We start from the raw sequence: 17955 nt of genomic DNA, 5'->3' as shown, positions 1-17955 counted from the left end.
GTAAAGGAGCAAGTGTTCAGAGTTAAATTTAATTGAGGAATTTCCCTGGGTTTTTGGTTGTTCAGCTTTTGAAACTGTGACCACAACGGACAGTTTAACTGCAGCGAGAGACTGACATGAAAATTCCCCTAGGCGACTCTGTAAACGTGTTAGCCCCAGAGGTGGTCATGAAAGCATGCAGAGCAAGATCAAATTCAATGCAGGCGCAGCACCCAGCACAGGAAACTCTGGCCATTTGGAGGCAAAGTTGACCAATGAGTATAGCAGTTTGCAAAATCCCAGAACTGCCAAAATTAAACTCTGAGGTCATCATGGAAGGCAACCAATGGCCAGCGAGATCAGAAGTTCAGAGATGCCCGAAATGAGTTCCCAACAACAAGTGTGGCCGATGTGCACCAAAGATTATTAAGGATGCAGAGAGGAGGGGGAAATATCTCTGCAGAAGATGCCCAGCTGGTAAGGAGTGACTGTGATGCTCAGGTCACTTGATGAATCCCATTGGCCAAGCCTCTGGAAGATCCCACCCATTTGCAAGTGTAAAATAAGTCTCTAAAGTGCTATCTCTTGTATCACTTGACCTTATTGCATTTAGCCTGCTGGCTTTATATATATATATTTGTTTTGTTTTGTTTATCCCTGAAGAGGGATCGGAGGAAATGAATTTTGAACCTGCACCATACACCACCTTGCAATATTACCCTGATCCCTGCATGCAGCGGTGAGTTAGAGTGTGACATAAGTTTCTCCTATCGCAGATTTGATCCGAGTGCCTTGTGTAATTATTATCTTTTCTGCTAGCATGCAGTGGCAGCTGGGCTGCATGGGGGAAAAATGTGCCACTTGCTTCATGCTCGGTGGAGCTGATTATTATTTTTGGCTTTCTAACTGGTTATTGTTTAATTATAAACATCCGTTTAAAATATCTCCCCTTTCCTCTTTGGCTACAGAAAAGATATCTGATAAATAATGTGAAAGCCAACAATATTTTTGCCTTGCGCTTGGGTTAGACTATTACTGTGCTTTGAGAAGTATCAAAAGTACTTCAATTGTATATAGATTTGTTTTTTAAATGAAAAGGCTCCTGGCAGAACATTAAGCATTAGTAGGATACCTTGAGTTCTGGGTATTTAAAACATGAATCAAGTACGTTGTGGAGAAGATCCAAACTGTCGAAGTTTTTTTGCTGTCTTTCTGAGATGCTGTCATTTCCAAAGAATATTTTCGTGTGCTGCTTAATAGCAAACATCATGGCTTAACAACAACTCTTATTTTTAGTTTTGTTAAGCTGTTATATAGCTTTCCAGATGATAAAAAAGCACATCACAGAATGGGGTCTCAGTGTATCAGATTGTTTGTTTCTTCTAACAGGCGCTTGCTATATTTAAACATGCAAATGACATGCAGACGGTATTTTTCCAGTCATAAAGCAAGGAGAGGTGAAGTCCTTTCATTGTGATCTCTTGTGGAGACACTCCTTGAAGGATAGTTTTATCTGCATTTTGAGAGCTTGTTGGCCAGAGACTCCTGGGTTAACTCATCCTTCAGCGCTTTGCCTAATGAAGGCTGCTTATATTGCAGGGCTGTCTGTTTAAGTAAGTGCTTGGTTACTGTCACATAACCCAGGGGATTATAGAAGCTTTGTGATCTCGCTTTCATTAACAAGATTTGCCATAATGTTTTTCTCTTCCCCTACTCCATGCTGATATGTACCCAGCACTTGCCCCATGTGATGAGCCCTGTGGGCAGTGTGGAAAACTGGCAGGGAGAGAGAGAGCGCCTGAGGTTTGGGGGAAGGAGGAGGGCTGGCGGTGAGAAATAGCAAGCACTCCTTGGCTGCGCTGCCTTAGTTGGGGAATGTGGAACATAGCAGGAGGGTATTGGTTTTCCCTGTGAAACCTTCCACAACAGAAGTTGTATTGCTCTTGACACAAACTCCGCCAAATTCTGATCTCCATGAAATCTGTGCAATCCAACTGACCTCAATGAAGCTGTGCTGGTGCAAAAGAAATACACTACCTACACGGGGAGAAGATTTCTGCTGATCGCAAAGTGCTCTTTAATCTATCAGACAAAGGCAGAAGGAGATCCAGTGCCTGGAAGGCAAGGCTGAGCAAATTCAGAGTAGAAATAAGGAGCAAATATTTAAAAGTGAGGGTAATTAATCTCTGGAACATTTAAAAGTGAGGGTAATTAATCTCTGGAACAACTTGCCTACGGATGTGGTGAACTCTCCATCACTCAAAATCTTGAAGTAAAGATGGACATCTTTCTAAGATATATGCTGTAGTTCAAGCAGAAATTCAGGGCTTCACTGAGTGAGGTTCTCTGGCCTGTGTATCCAGGAGGTCAGTCTATCATAACGGTCCCTTCTGGCCTTAAAAATCTATGAAAAAGCAAATCCTTTGTCTATAGCTTGTGGTCCAAGTTTTGTGCCTTATTGTCACACTGAATTTTTGCAGATACATGTATAAATAGTGTGGGAGGAGGGTACAGGGTGATTTGGGACTGGTAATGTTTGACAGCCAGTGATATCGGGTCCCTGGCTCAAATCCAGCCCAGTAATGCCCACAGGCTATTTGGCTATTTGCATGAAATGAGAGGTGGGCTTGGTCCAGTTCCTAGGGTTCTGAGTCTGCATTATAAAAGCCACCCCTACCATTGGCCCCTGTGTTGGCAGGCTCAGAAGCCAAAGTCTAAATCTTTTCCTTCTCATTCCTCCACGAGGGGTAAGGCATGTTGACTGAACTCTGAGTGGGCATGCTTACCTTGCCACTGCCTAAGCTATGCTGATCCTCTGGGTAAGAGGACGTAACAGGATCTTTCATAGTGAAGCTGTTCGGGATTTTTCCAGTGGAAGTTTTCTGTTGGAAAATGCTGCTTATGAAATTGAAATGTTTCATGGGAAGTATCTGTTATTAAATGTTTCCTTTGAATAAGGTCAAAGTGCTTCTTTTGACCTTTATATGATGATAATATTATTTATATAATACAAAGTAGACAATCAAAATGAGAAAGTTGGAAGGAAGCATTTTAACCGCATTGAAATGAGACGATGCTTCAATATAGTAGTTTTGATGTTTCCTAAATTAAATCCTGGGGAATTTTCTTTCTGATTTGTGATGAAGGGAAATTTCAAAATGTCAGAATTACCCCCCCCGAATGGAAGTTCCAAGTTGCAGCTAGCTTTACTTCATGAACCCCAACCCCTTTTTTAATAAACATATTTAGTGCTAAGTATGCAAACCCTCCTGAAATTAGAGCTGTTTCTCATTTTGATTTAGGGTATTTTCTTAAACTCGACCTCCTTGTTCCTGTGTGATGCTTTAGCCACGTGTCCATGGGCTCCCTCCAGGAAAGGAGAAGTTCCGTGCTGATTCTGGAGTGTCTGGCAAATGCGCTCCCAGGGGTGGGTAGTGGCAGAGAAAGTGCTCTGCAGGTTTTATGCTTCCCTTTGCCATTGAGGGCTAAGAACTGTGGCTTTTAGAGTTTTCCTCCATGTCTTTCCATTGTGCTGTCCCCAAACCTCTTCAATATTACAAGGGAGATTGAAAGGCAGATGATGTGAGATGAGCCCCATGGAGTTTCCTGGGCCAGCAGGTGAGTAGAACGGGGCCCTGTACCATTAACAGTTATTTCCTTAATAATACTCACATATAGCACTTGTTGTCCATAGGTTTCTAAGCCCTCAAGGTGGAGAGATTGTGGCACAGGTTGTTGAGGGGAAGTACCCATCTCATAACACTTTTGAGGCTGCTTACCACTTGCTAAATGCGGCAGGTGAAACCAAGAACACTTGTGGGTCACAATAGCAGAGATGAGCTGGGCTAGCTGCAGCATACGGACCTCCCTTGATAAGCGGAATATATTGCTATGAGCAGTTCAGTGCTCCGTGACCTGAGCTCACGGCCTGGATAAAGAAATGGACCACTCAACTGGACTATTCCCTGGGCAGTAGTGCAAACATCCAAGGTAGAGTGTGTAAGTGCGCTGCAAAAGGTGCAGTTAGCAGAAGAGGCGTGTGGCTAAGTTGTTTCATGTTTTCCCTCGAAAGGATAAGATCCCAATGACAGGTGAACGTCAAAAACCAATTACTTCAAACAATAAACTAAAAGCAAGGGTTCCATTTTTGTTATAAACCAAGAGAAGTTCTATAAAGAGTCATTCATTAGTTCTAAAGGTAGTTCAGCTCTTTGGCCCAGATCCAAGGTACTTAATCACATGCATAACTTTAATGACATGATTAGTCTCAGTGAACTATCTACTCATTAAGAAAAGGAGGACTTGTGTCACCTTAGAGACTAACAAATTTATTTGGGCATAAGCTTTCGTGAGCTACAGCTCACTCCATGCATCCGATGAAGTGAGCTGTAGCTCACGAAAGCTTATGCTCAAATAAATTGGTTAGTCTCTAAGGTGCCACCAGTCCTCTTTTTCTTTTTGCGAATACAGACTAACATGGCTGCTACTCTGAAACCTGTCTACTCATTGTAGTCAGTGGAACTACTTGTCCATAAAATGACATGTGCTCTTAAGTACCTTCCTGGATCAGGACCTTAGATATACTAGTAACAGGTATGACAGAAAACCTACAATAATTGTGAGTCATCAAATAATCTACCTCTCTAAAATAGATGGGGGTTCGACTTTCAAGAAGTGTCTGCCTAGCTGCAGTTGAAAGCTACTAATGTAAAACCAGGAAGGCACTGTAATTATGATCAAAGTCCCAATGCTTGGAGCTATATAATTAGTCCTTCTCTCCAAGCCACTTTTTTCAGCTTAAGTCTAGATGGGGGAGTGATGTTTACAGATAAGTCACTCATGTTTTTGGAATTGATGGTCATTAGACTGTACTTTACCTAGAAACTCTGCTCCCTTTGGATTATGTTTTTCTTTGTAAGAGACGCACCTGTTAGGAGAAACAGATTAACATCCTGCCTGTCCTTACATCTGGCTCCCTCTTCGCTCACGCAAATGCAAAATCTGTTGTCTCAAAGTCTCTGATTGCTGGCATTTCATAGGTATTCACTGGAGCAAACTCATCCTTGGTATAGTTCCATTAACATAATGGACTCACTTACAAACTGCTTTCTTCTTTAATTTCTGTCCATATAAATCACACTGCTAATTGGCTTAGAAACCTTCTAAAACTCTCACTAATTGTTTGGGCTTGAGAAACAGTCCTTGAATCTCACTGATCACTTCTAACCCCTGTTGAATCTATGTCAGAAATATGGGTTCTTATGTCAGAAATATGGGTTCTTAGGCTTGGTCACAGTCTTCTTTATCCAAAAGAGAGTTAAATCTTGAAGCTTTTTTTAAAAAAGAGGTTAATGGAAAAATCTCCTCCCAGAAATTTGTTAGGGTGCATGGGAGGATGAGGAGGAAAAGTTTTAATAGCTTCTTTTAAACGAATGACCATGACTTAGATTCATGGATTTCAATTATTGGAGAGATGTGGTCTCAGTACAGGCCCGGTAACCAAAACTCCTGAGTTTCTTAGATTCAAAGAAGGGTCCATTGTGATCATCTGGCCTGACATCCTGAAGAACACAGGCCAGAGAACTTCCCCAAATAATTCCTAGGGCAGAGCTTTTAGGAAAACATCCAATCTTGAAATTGATCTGTGATAGAGAACCCACCACAACCCTTGGTAAATTGTTCCAATGGTTAATTCCTCTTACTGTCAAAAAGGTGTGCTTTCTTTCCAGTCGGAATTTGTCTGGCTTCAACTTCCAGCCATTGAATCATGTTACACTTTTCTCTGCTAGACTGAAGAGCCCATTATTAAATATCTGTGCCCCATGGATGTACTTACAGACTGTGATAAAGTCACCCTTAACCTTCTCTTTGTTAAGCTAAATAGATTGAGCTCCTTGAGTCTGTCCCTATAAGGCAGGTTTTCTAAGTCTTTAATCATTCTCGTGGCTCTTCTCTGAACCCTCTCCAATTTATCACCATTCTTCTTGAATTCTGGGCGTCAGAACTGGACACAGTGTTCCAGCAGCTTTTGCACGAGTGCCAATACAGAGGTAAAATAGCCTCTCTGCTCCTACTTGAGTTTACACATCTAAGGATTGCATTAGCTCTTTTGGCCACAGCGTCACCCAGGGATCTCATGTTCAGCTGATTTTCCACCACAACCCCCAAATCTTTTACAGAGTCACTGTCTCCCAGGATAGAGTCCTGTAAGGACGGCCTACATTCTTTGTTCCCAGATGTATACGTTGACATTTAGCCATATTAAAACATATTGTTTGCCTGCCCCCAGTTTACCAAGAAATCCAGATCACTCCGAATCAGTGACCTGTCCTCTTCATTATTTACCACGCCCCCAATTTTTGTGTCATCTGCAAACTTTATTTAATTCTAATAATTACTTCATATGTGTACGTGGGCAAGTAACTGCTCTGCCGTAGCTCTCTCACATGTGGAATAAGAGAACAATGTTACTATACTTATTTGCCAAATAAAAGTCTTGTGAAAGTTAATGCTTATAAGTTACTTTGAAGGTGAAAATCCCTTTATGTAAGTGCTCATTATTATTCACCTGGGGTAATAAAACAGAGATGTCCATGTTGGTGTAGGAAGGAAGCCCATTTGGATCAAAAATGCAGGCCCCACCTTGTAAACAGGGACAGCTGAGAGTTATTCACAGCACAGAGATGTACGCTGTGTCCCTTGTCCAGTTGTGAATCAAATAGAAAGTTATTCATTCAGTGGACCTGTAGTCAGGGCTGGCCCAAGACCAAATGATGCCCCAGGCGAGGAGCATCTTCAGTGCCCCTCCCCTCAATTTGTTAAACTTTTGAATATCTTATTTTGTATTGCATTTGTAGTCTGTTTCATGACTTTGATGCATGATTTATCCCTGTCATGCGAGACAATAAATTTGCTCACAACAAAAACAGCTCCCACAGCCCGGCGCCCCCCAAGCCCGGCACCCCATGCAGTTGCATGGGTCACCTGCCCCTAAATCTGGCCCTGCCTATAGTAATTTTAGTGCAAGTCGCTCATCTTTCTATTTAAGACAAGCTGGGTGATATGATGATGAACCGTTGTCAGAATAATATTTAAACATAGTATCTGAAAACAAAATCAATACCTCACTCTGGCAGACAGGGCTAATCTGGTTCCACAGATTTCTTGCTTGTGGACAGTTGTACTCCTTACTCCGTAGGGTATGCTGTACTATTTAATAGCATAAATATTACTACACCAGGGCAGAACAATCATCTAACCAGTCTGATATCCTGCTTGTGGCAGTGGCCAAAACTTGCTGCTTTAACTGAAAGCACCAAACCCAAATGAAGAAAACCATGTGGCTTGTTATTAACGAATGTATGAAAGCATCTGCTAGGCACTAGGTGCTTTCCAAGCACGTAAGGAGGATGGTGCCTGCTCCTGATGACTAGGGTGATCAGACGTCCCGATATTAGAGGCTTTGTCTTTTATATGCAACTGTACCCCTCCCACGCCCGAAAAAAAGTGTCCCGATTTTTCACACTTGCTATGTGGTCACCCTATTGCTTAAGCCCCTGACCAAAACTGCCAGTGACTTCAATCAGAGCTGGACTGAGCTTGCTCCACAGAGGTGAGGGGTTCAGGAGAGCTGGTTTTCCTGACCCTTCCACCCTACCCACCATGGGAATCGCTTGAGTCTCCAGACTTATGAGCCCGTGTCATTTGTATTCTAGCCAGTGTAATTGTGCAGGCCGTTCTCCTTGGTAGAAGTCTTGAATGGCTGGCCAGACATTCCCAGGGCACATCACCCACCACTGCAGCCAGATTTGCATGAGTGACTCTTGGTGTGTTACACTCGGGTGAAAATTTGGCCATAGGTGTCACAACAGGAGCTGCTGGGTGGTGAGAACTTTTGAAATCAGGTCCTAACTCTGTTTAGACCCTTATACCAGTAAATTATTCACCTTGATAATACCCTATAGCAGAGAGTTCCACAGGTTAACTGTATACTGCATAAAGAGTGCAGCGAAACCTGTTTCAATTGGCCACTCTAAGAACCAATAAAAATCAGTGCTTTAGCTGAGGTGACCTAACAAAGGGGGAACACAAATGAGTGACAGGACAACTTTAGGCTCCTGATGACAATGTTTTCTTGTATAGGTTTCACTATTGTTTTTTAAATGTTGAAGTCTGTTCATTGAGTTACCCCTTCTTCCTGTGTTATGAAAGTGCAACAGAACACAGGCTAGGTCTTCTCTGTACCAGACATTATTGCTAGCCTTGCTTCTCTGGAGAAGAATAAACCTTTAAATAATTTTGGTCCTTTTTAATGTCTCTGTTTATAGAAACCCCGTTCTCTCTTCCCATCCACCCACTCTGGTTTGGTGTTGCCGTTTTCTGGACCTCTTCTCTCTTTGTTAGGGAGACATTTTTGTGTGGAGGATACCATATACTTTCATAGTCATTTTCATTCAAGTTTTTTCCTTAAGACCTCGCTGCCCAGAATGTAGGCAGAAGGTGCCAGTCTGCTTGGAGATCTCTTTTGTGTTCTTTAAGGGATTAAAGTGGAACTGAATTGTCTGTTGTCTCTGTTTTTTCTGGCTCTAAAAGGGGATGGATGGAGAATTTATAAAGTCTTCTGTGTGGTCCTTTTTGCTCTGGGGAGAGAATGCTTGATTCATGGGATCCTCTCCCCTCCCCCTTTCCACCTCCAGCAAGGCTGAAAAAATTAATGAATCAGACACTCAATGGCTCATCTGTTTAGATGTGCTCATGATGTTCATGGTAAATGTTGTAAATATAATCCTTCGTTTATTTGCGTGGTCCCACCTTGCTAATAGTTAACTTGCCATGTCCTCTTTCAGCAGCTACAATGATTTACAGCCCCGGATCCGTCTTTTTTTTTTTAGCAGCGAATAAAAGAAAAAGGCCAGGTTTGGGCCAGATTTGCAGGATAACCACTGTGTGCAGGTGGGAGCAAAGTGGGGAATCCTCACAATTCCTGTTCTGTAAACATTTCTATTCGTATTAGGCTTTATAGCGGTTCTTCTCCTGGTCCCCCACCCACACATTCCCTGTGCTCAATGTTCTATTTGTATTCTTGGAAATACCCTCTCAGTCCCTTCAGAACAGTGCTGGCCAGATTTACAAATGTATTTAGGCACTGAAAGAGGCGAATGGGCACCTCGGTTAGGTGCCTAACTCCCATTGGAAGCCAATGAGAGTTAGGTGCCTAACTCGCTTAACAGTTTTGTAAATCCTACTAGGCTTCTATCTGCATTTTTAAGTGCCTAAATACCTCTCTGCATCTGGTCCCGTGTGCTCAGAATTTTAACAGGAGCTGCTGGGGAACGCATTGCTGCTACGATGGGGATCCCAAAAGGGAGTCTTTCCTTTAAGATGTGGCTCTTCAAGCGAGAAGAAATATGAGACATGGCCCAAATTACTGTCTGAATTTTCCAAAGCCAGGAGAAGAAAGATGGGCCTGTAGCATATCATAGAAGAAAACCAGCAGTCGAGTGACCTTGGACTCAGACTAAAATACCAGCACAAAATGAATCTGGCTTTCCAGGGAAATAGAACATAGATGGGCCAAGTCACTTCATAACATACTCAGGTGTAACAATACCACACCAGGCAGGGTGTAGAATGACTGGCTCGTCTGTGAGTCTGCATGCTGCTTGCTTAGAAAGTGCCCGATGCTGCCTCTCTTACTCTGCATTAGCAGTACCTTACTCTGCAAGTATTAGTGGGCAGGACTTGTGGAGGAAGGTACTCCACACCCTGGGGCAGAATTCAGCCCAGAATGATTGCCGGCACCAAATACTGGCTTGACTTCCTCCTTCTTGTCTGACAGTTACAGCCAGTCAACGCTTTTCCCGTTTTGATTTTTTTGTTTTTAATTAATTTGTTTGTTTAAATTAAAATGTCGACAGAAAAAGCCCCTGAAAAATTCTGATGCAAATGAAAATATTTGTAATGTACCAATTTTAATAATTACAACTGTTTTGGCGTGTTCTTTGTCAGCTATAGTTCACATCAACAATTTTGAAGAATAAATAAGAAAAAAATTCATTTCCCGCCCCCAGCTCCAGTGATAAGGGGTTGTTAATACTCTTCTTTATTTCTGTTTACATCATTTACCTATATAACTTCCTGTATATTCTGTATACCTGATTGCATCACTTACCTTCTTGCAATGACTTATAACAGACTCTAGCTCCTTGCATAGAGATGCAGGGCTCCTCTGTTATCAGGTGCTTGAACCTCGCATGTGGTGCTATTTAACTAGTGCTGATTCATGGTTAGTAGGTGGATTCGGTTAGGTCCCTCTGCATCTGAGGAGCAGCTGCCTGTAGGGAAGAACTCTGAACTAAATTACAAGTGTTTAAATATTCTCATTTTAGACAGCAAAAAAAGAATACTTTAAAATATTTTAAAAAACCCAACCCTTCTCTGTGGGAAGGCTCCATTTTCCATTGGGATACAGCAATAGATGCTCTGGCACTAGCCACAAGCACGTTGAAGAACTGCACAAAATAGAAGCTGGCAACGTGTAGCTGATCTGAACATCACACGTTTGAAATGCTCACCTGTGTGTCATAGATCCTAGACAGATAATGGTGATTCTCCTGTAATGCAGGAAGCAGGCTCCTGTGCTTTTGGAGCAGGAGGATCTGGGTCCCATCCCTGCCATCATTGTGGAGTGCTGAGTGGTCCGTAGCTTAGTGACCACCAGGAAGGCTTACTTGCAGTATTGCCAGCTGTAAGCATTCCCAAATCATGAGTCAAGCGCCTAAAAATCATGGGATCAGTTTACAAATCATAAGATTAAAAAAATAAATGTGGTGTTCTTTGCATTTGCCTTCTAACTTTTGAGCCTTTTGGGTTCACGTCTGCAAGCTTTTCTCCACCACCATGAGGCAAGAAACTTACTTTTTAAAAAAATCAAAGCTGAGATTCTGGCGTATTCACATGATTCCAGGAGTTGGTACTTTAAGAAAAGCACCAAATATCATGAAACTCTCCATAACCCTGTGAGAGGTGGCAACACTGCAGGCAGCTCCGGGTTCATTGTGATAGAAGGGTCCAGTCCTACAAACACGTACCACAGGCACAGTTCTAGCGGTGAAGGAATTGGAAGCACTTCCGGTAGCACAGAGCAGTATACCGGCAGAGTTTACAGCAGGTAGCTTGCTAATTAGTTCCTGAAAACACTCCTGCTTTTACTCCTTTTTTATATTTCTGTCCTTCAGAAGCCCTCACCAAATGTAACAGAACATCTTATTTTCTGTTGTTATCGACCAACCAGTGGGAATAATTTTATTTTGGTTGGTTTGTTTTTATCCTCCAAAGCACCATTGGATTTCAGCTCATTGAGGTGGGGAGGGAAGTCAGCTAAGCGGAGGAAGCCAGCCCCACTGCATAGACTAAAATGACAAGAAACAGAGTCAAGACTTTGCATGTACCATCTGCTTTGCTCGTGTTTCAGTTTGAATTTTAATAATGCTACACTGGGAGACAGGAAGCTGTGTTTTACAACTTCTCTCTTCTACTGAGAGATGGGAATTTTCAGCATAATTATGATTTTTTTTATAGCAATTCAGTGTGACCAGGCAAATGTGAGAGAGGAAGTTAAATAAACCTCCTGAACAATTTATGGAGCCAGGAATTTGCGTGATGAAAACCATGGCTACGTTCTGAAAAGCAGGTGCCTATGGGAGCCAAAGTCCTACCTGGCTCATCTTAAAATGTCTGAAATCTGTGAGCAGTAGACAGTATAAGCATTCCTGTTCTAAAAAAGAGCTGTATATGTGATGGTCTATGCCTGGGGACTCTGTCCCTCTCTCCTAAGATTATATGTATGAGGCTGAACGCCCTGAGTCCATATATAACGTGACAGTGCCAAGAACCAAATGTAGCCAGCATGATTTCACCTGCCATGCTTCCTTCATGGCTTGGGTCCCCTCTTTATACGAGGGCATGATGTCATCTCTCCAGCCTGTCACTCTGGCCTTCTCATTGCCACTGAATTTAGAGAATGTCTGTCTTGCGTGACCTGGGATGACAACAACTCAGCACCTGCTGTCCAATGTGCTCCAGTGTCTAGTGTCCTCACCAGTGGACAATCTTCAGAACTTCAAGCACTCGTATAAACAAAGTCTGAGATTTGCTTGGGAGGACTTCTGGGATAACCTGATTCCATGATGCTTCAGGAAGGTCTAGTCACGGAATTAAAAGCGTTCCACACTGGGTGGAATGTGTAAGTCACCTAGGGCAGTGGTTCTCCACGACCGGTCCGTGGACCGACACCAGTCCCTGAGATCTCCCGGACACACTTTAGGAAGGCAGCAAACCAGTCCCTGGTATCAAAAAGGTTTAGAAACTCTTGCCTAGGAAATGTCTCCTTGGACCAACAGGGAAGAGGCAGTCTTAATCCACTCTGGGTTTTGTACTGAGCTCAGTGTTGGCTGGGACAGGACCTGGGGGAGCTAGTCAATGCTGAACACACTGCAGGAGTAATCCGTTAAGCCCACACTGTGTTTCCCTGACAAGTGGGGTTCCCATCACCTGGGTCAGAGAAGTGTGCTACAGTCACTGGTTACAACAGTGTAAGGAGGCAGAAGGGAGATTTGTGACTATAGTTAGGGATCTGAATGGTTTCCCTTCAGACTTTTGTAAGAGTTTGTGAAAGGGCCTGACCAGCGGGACCGGAGGCTGATCTTACTTGGCCAGTGCACTGGTACATAGGCAGTAGCAGTATAAGTGTCTCCCACAGGGACCTGCCCGTGTGCAACGCAGCCTCCTTGGCCTCCAGAGGAAACATGAGCTGAGCCTGTGATTGACCACATGTAGGTCAGGCACTAGGCGTAGTCCTCTGCATTAACCAGTGCAAAGTACCCAGCGCAGCTTGGTCCTGACCCTACACACATGTACAAAACTAAGGGCTCAGTTTTGTGCACTGTGGGTAGTTCCAGGCACTTCAGTGTCTTGGTGTGCTTTTGCAGGACCAGGTCCCGAGTTGTAAGTAACTGCATAAAGTAAAAGGGGTGGGGCCTGGGCGTGGGCATGGAATGGGCTCCACTCTGTATAGGGCATGTGAAATACTTTGGGAATTTCCTTCAAAAGATTCCATATAAATATCCAATATTTAACAGTGCAGTGATTCCAGCAGATCTTGTCTGTGTAGACCAGTGGTTCTCAACTTGGGGTACGCGTACTCCTGGGGTGCACAGAGCTCTTCAAGGGGGTACATCAATTCATCTAGATAGTTGCCTAGTTTTACAACAGGCTACATAAAAAGCACTAGTGAAGTCAGTACAAACTAAATTTCATACAGGCAATGACTTGTTTATACTGCTCTATATGCTATACACTGAAATGTAAATACAATAATTTATATTCCAATTGATTTATTTTATAATTATATGGTAAAAATGAGCAACTAAGCAATTTTTCAGTAATAGTGTGCTGGGACACCTTTGTATTTTTGCCTGATTTTTTAAGCAAGTCCTTTTTAAGTGAGGTGAAACTTGGGGGTACATACCACAAACCAGACTCCTGAAATGGGCATAGTAGTCTGGAAAGGTTGAGAGCCACTGGTATAGACTGTGTATGTGTTTGTGTACATTAAGCAGAGGATTACAAATACCTGATGTTGTCTTCTTAACTAGAAGCTATCTATTAACCATAGATCCAGGACATAAACTATACGTTAATAATGTGAGAATTCCTGGCTCTCAGTCCTTTGCTCGGGCTGGATCATGCTTTCTGAGAAGTTACATTTACACAACATACATTGGTGTATATTATGACTCTCCCTGCCCCAATATACCCAATTATTTAACCGGGTGTGTTTTTGTTGCAAATAAAGTTCCTCTTCCTTAACCCTAAAAAGAAAAGGAGGACTTGTGGCACCTTAGAGACTAACACATTTATTTGAGCATAAGCTTTCATGAGCTACAGCTCACTTCATTCTTTGGGATTAATATTCCATTGGTCTTTAGTCCACCATAGCGGATAGTGAGGGCCCTATCACATTCATGGCCGTGAGAAAAGTGTCACGGACCATGACATTTAGTCTCCACCCATGAAATCTGGTCTTTTGTGTGCTTTTACCCTACACTATACTGATTTAATGGAAGAAACCAGCATTTCTCAAATTGGGGGTCCTGTCCCAAAGGGGAGTTGCAGGGGGTTGCAAAGTTATTTTAGGGGACTCGTGGTGTTGCCACCCTTACTTCTGCGCTGCCTTCAGAGCTGGGCGGCTGCAGAGCAGTGGCTGTTGGCTAGGGGCCCAGCTCTGAAGGCAGCGCCCTGCCAGCAGCAGCTCAGAAGTAAGGGTGGCAACACCATACCATATCTGCGCTGCTGGCTTCAGAGCTGGGCGGCCGGAGCGTGGCGGCTGCTGACCGAGGGCCCAGCTCCGCAGACAGCAGCTCAGAAGTAAGGGTGGCAATACCGTACCGTGCCATCCTTCCTTTGGCGCTGCCGATGGCTCTGCCTTCAGAGCTGGGCTCCCGGCCAGCAGCCACTGCTCTCCAGCTGCCCAGCTCAGAAGGCAGCCCGCCGCCAGCAACAGCGCAGAAGTAAGGGTAGCAGTCCTGAAACCCGCCACCCCCCCCCCCCCGACAATAACCTTGCGACCACCACCACCCTACCCCCACCCCCCCACACACAACTCCAGGACCCCTGCAATTATAACACTGTGAAATTTTGGATTTAAATAGCTGAAATCATGAAATTTACAATTTTTAAAATCCTATGATCATGAAATTGACCAAAATGGACCATGAATTTGGTAGAGCCCTACTGATAGATGCTCCCTTTTATCCACATTATCCTGTATTTTAAAAAAGACAGCAATAACCTCCCAGATCCAGTTGGCAGCCCCTCAGGGCCGTGCCTATCCTGATTTGAACCAGACACTGTTGTAATTTAGCTGGAGGTGTCCGGTTCTCTTTTTTCTATCCACTTTCAAATGTCGCCAGTCTCCACTGGTGGAATTGCATAGTGTTAATTATGAGGCAGTTTCAAGTAACGTGACTATCTTGCTGAAGATCAGATGCAGTTGGCTGAATTGTCTTTACACTAAGTATAATAAATAGTTTCCTATTTTGCGTTGTGGTCTGTGTGTGTGAGAGACAGACATAGATGAATGAAAACTGAGGAATGCTGATTGCTAGAAGAAAGGCTGGAAATGTTAAAAGTACACCCACCACGAGTGCTGGATTCAGTAGTCTGCTGTAAGTGCTGCAATCGGGTGACTGCTGCACTCACAAAAAAGCGTCAACACTAACGACAGGAAAGCTTTAAAAGGGCTGAGGTTTTGTTCAGAAAAGCACCTGAAAGTTTGGATTTTTAGCCAGACCCTATCCAAACCTGTCAGGTTTGCAAATCTAGGCTCTCAAAATCAATGGACAATTGTGATGGTTGCATGTGCAAAGTAGACGTAAAAGTGTACTCACAGTTATTGGCATGGCTCTATAATTTCAAAAATAGGCCAGGAAGTCTAGCAGTTTGTTTTTTTAACTTTTACTATTTCCTGTTGCTCCAAGGATCGGTTTAATAAGAAACACAATGGTTGTAATTTGTAACTGTTCTAGGCATTTAAAAAAAATCTAGCCCCCTTGACAATGTTTCTTTTGTAAATGGATGAATTTTGTGGCAAAGCCATTCTGTGATTACAGAACACTGCCGCATAGTAGAGATCTCTGAGTCTCTTTCAAGGCTTGCTGGCTGCTTCTGTGTGCACCTATTGAACTGTCTGGTGCAATCCATTATTAACGACGGATCAGCTGGTTGCTTGTTGATGTTAAGTGCTTGCCCAGAGGCATCGAAAGACAATTCCTTTTGATTTTAATTGTAGCTGCAAAATAGTTGTGAATGCCATTGTTATGAGGAACATTAATGTGTGACAGCATTTTAGAAATGTCATGAGGTAACTATGTTAATTGCAGTATCTTAGCTCTGTCTCCAGAAACCTTCTCTGCCTGTCCAGACTGCAGCACAAACAGTCCCTCTACAATCAAGTCTAAATGCTCTTTCTGCTCATTTCTTTGCAGTGTTGTTGTAGCTGTATTGGTCCCAGGATATGGGTGAGATATAAAAGATATTGTCCCCCTCATCGCTAATAGAAAAGGAGGACTTGTGGCACCTTAGAGACTAACCAATTTATTTGAGCATAAGCTTTCGTACATCCAATGAAGTGATGCATCCGATGCATCCGATGAAGTGAGCTGTAGCTCACGAAAGCTCATGCTCAAATAAATTGGTTAGTCTCTAAGGTGCCACAAGTCCTCCTTTTCTTTTTGCGAATACAGACTAACACGGCTGTTACTCTGAAACCTCTCATCGCTAATGTCCTTCTTTCACCATTTCCCTGAGGAGAATAGGAAGGCAATTAATTTTCTTACAGCTGTGGTGTAGTAATGCTTTGTTGGGCTACCTAGAAAGCAGCTGACCTATCCCAGGGCTTCCAGAACCAAAAAAGAAAAAAGTCCATATTGGTCAGGGAAACAATGCAACACGGTTGTTCAGTCACACTGGGGCTAGATTGCCTTGATGGGAGCTGCTGGGTGCTTCTGAAAATCTGTCCTTTATTTAGGTGCCTAAATAGGCGCTGAGTTCATGTTAAAACCTGGTTCCTTTTGTGAGTGCTGGGCATTGAAAAATCTGACTCTGTGCTCTTGAGAAACCAGCCCAGGGGGTGTGTGTCAGGTCACCGGCCACGGCTTGGCTGGGTGGCACTAGTGTGCATTTGTGTGTTGCTCTGCTGAGAGGCCTGTTTGGAGCAAGGTTCTGGGTGGAGGTTCCTGGCATGCTGCAGAGTGTGCAGCTTGCCTGCACTGCTGAGCACTGCAGGACGTCGTGGGAGAAGGCCTTTGTGCCTGCAGCAACACGGGGTCATTTCCCGGAAAACAGAGAGCTGGAGGTAGAGTCCTTGCACGATTAAGAACACAGCTTCGGTATATTAATGGCTGCTACAGTTTAGATTCCACTTACTTTTGTCTCTTGTGTGGCAAGCAGTGTTTCCACCCAGTCCGCAGGAGTATGGTCATGACGTTGTTAGATTTAGGGCCCACTAGGGACCCTGTGCCAAGCAGAGGTTAAAGCTTGAGGAGGACCTTTTATTAGTTAATTTACAGAGAGATACAGTAATGCAAACTCATGCATTTGGATTTTATTTAGGGGAGAGCTCTGTGTGTTTGTGTGTGTGTCTGTGTAAGTCCATTTCATACTGTGCTGAGTTTGCTTACATGAAGTTTACATTGCTGTCTAAGCAACTGTTGTATTTATTACCTGGGCTGACTGATATTTATACCCAATATGTTGGCACGTTGTGGGATTGCACTGGCACTGGACTTAATTTACAATACTGTTTGCAGTACACTCTTTATTCCATACTCGTGGATATTACTAATGCTCTCCAATACCACTGGGTACCTTGCATACGCAGGACCAAATCCAGTGCCCCCAGGGGGCTTAATGGGAGTTTTGTGTGAGTAAGACCTGGGTAAAACTGAGGAATTGGCTCATTGTCACTGTAATTGCTTCAAATGGGAAATAACAGATGGAGGCTAAACCTAACTAAAACAGACAAATATATGTATCTCAAACAAAATGTCTTTCTGTTCTTATTGATTTGTAGGACCATAGCTTCTAGGAGCCCGGGTTGTGGATCAATACCCCACTGGGCTAGGCAATTTACAAACATGAAACACAAAGACGGCTGCTGGGCTATAAAGCTTCTGTTGTTTGGGGAAACCCTGCATAATTCATGGGGACCTGTATCCTTAGCGAGTAATGTAAGCCCCCAAAACTAACGACAATAACACAGGACAGTCTGATAAAGGGATTCTTATCCCTTTGTTCTATGGGCAAAGCTTTCAAAACTATAGCCAAAATGTTCTAAGTCGGGTGCCATATTCATGCAGGTAGTAATGTAGGAAATTGCTTGTTCTTAGCACCTCTGAAACTTGGGCCATTTATTTA

General features: G+C 43.3%; 1 protein-coding gene across 1 annotated transcript in view; it reads left to right on the top strand.

Moving 5' to 3' along the window:
- The first annotated feature begins 656 nt into the window (after positions 1–656).
- Positions 657–17955, top strand: part of TP63 (tumor protein p63) — a 131852-nt gene continuing 114553 nt past the window's right edge. Inside the window, exon 1 of the mRNA XM_073358732.2 lies at positions 657–718. Coding sequence (XP_073214833.1) covers positions 657–718 — 62 coding nt within the window. The remainder of the gene's footprint in view (positions 719–17955) is intronic.

The sequence above is a fragment of the Lepidochelys kempii genome, chromosome 9 (genome assembly GCF_965140285.1).
Source record: "Lepidochelys kempii isolate rLepKem1 chromosome 9, rLepKem1.hap1, whole genome shotgun sequence".
Classification (NCBI taxonomy): domain Eukaryota; kingdom Metazoa; phylum Chordata; order Testudines; family Cheloniidae; genus Lepidochelys; species Lepidochelys kempii.
The sequence above is the reverse complement of the archived record's forward strand: the minus strand, read 5'-3'. Positions and strand labels throughout refer to the sequence as shown.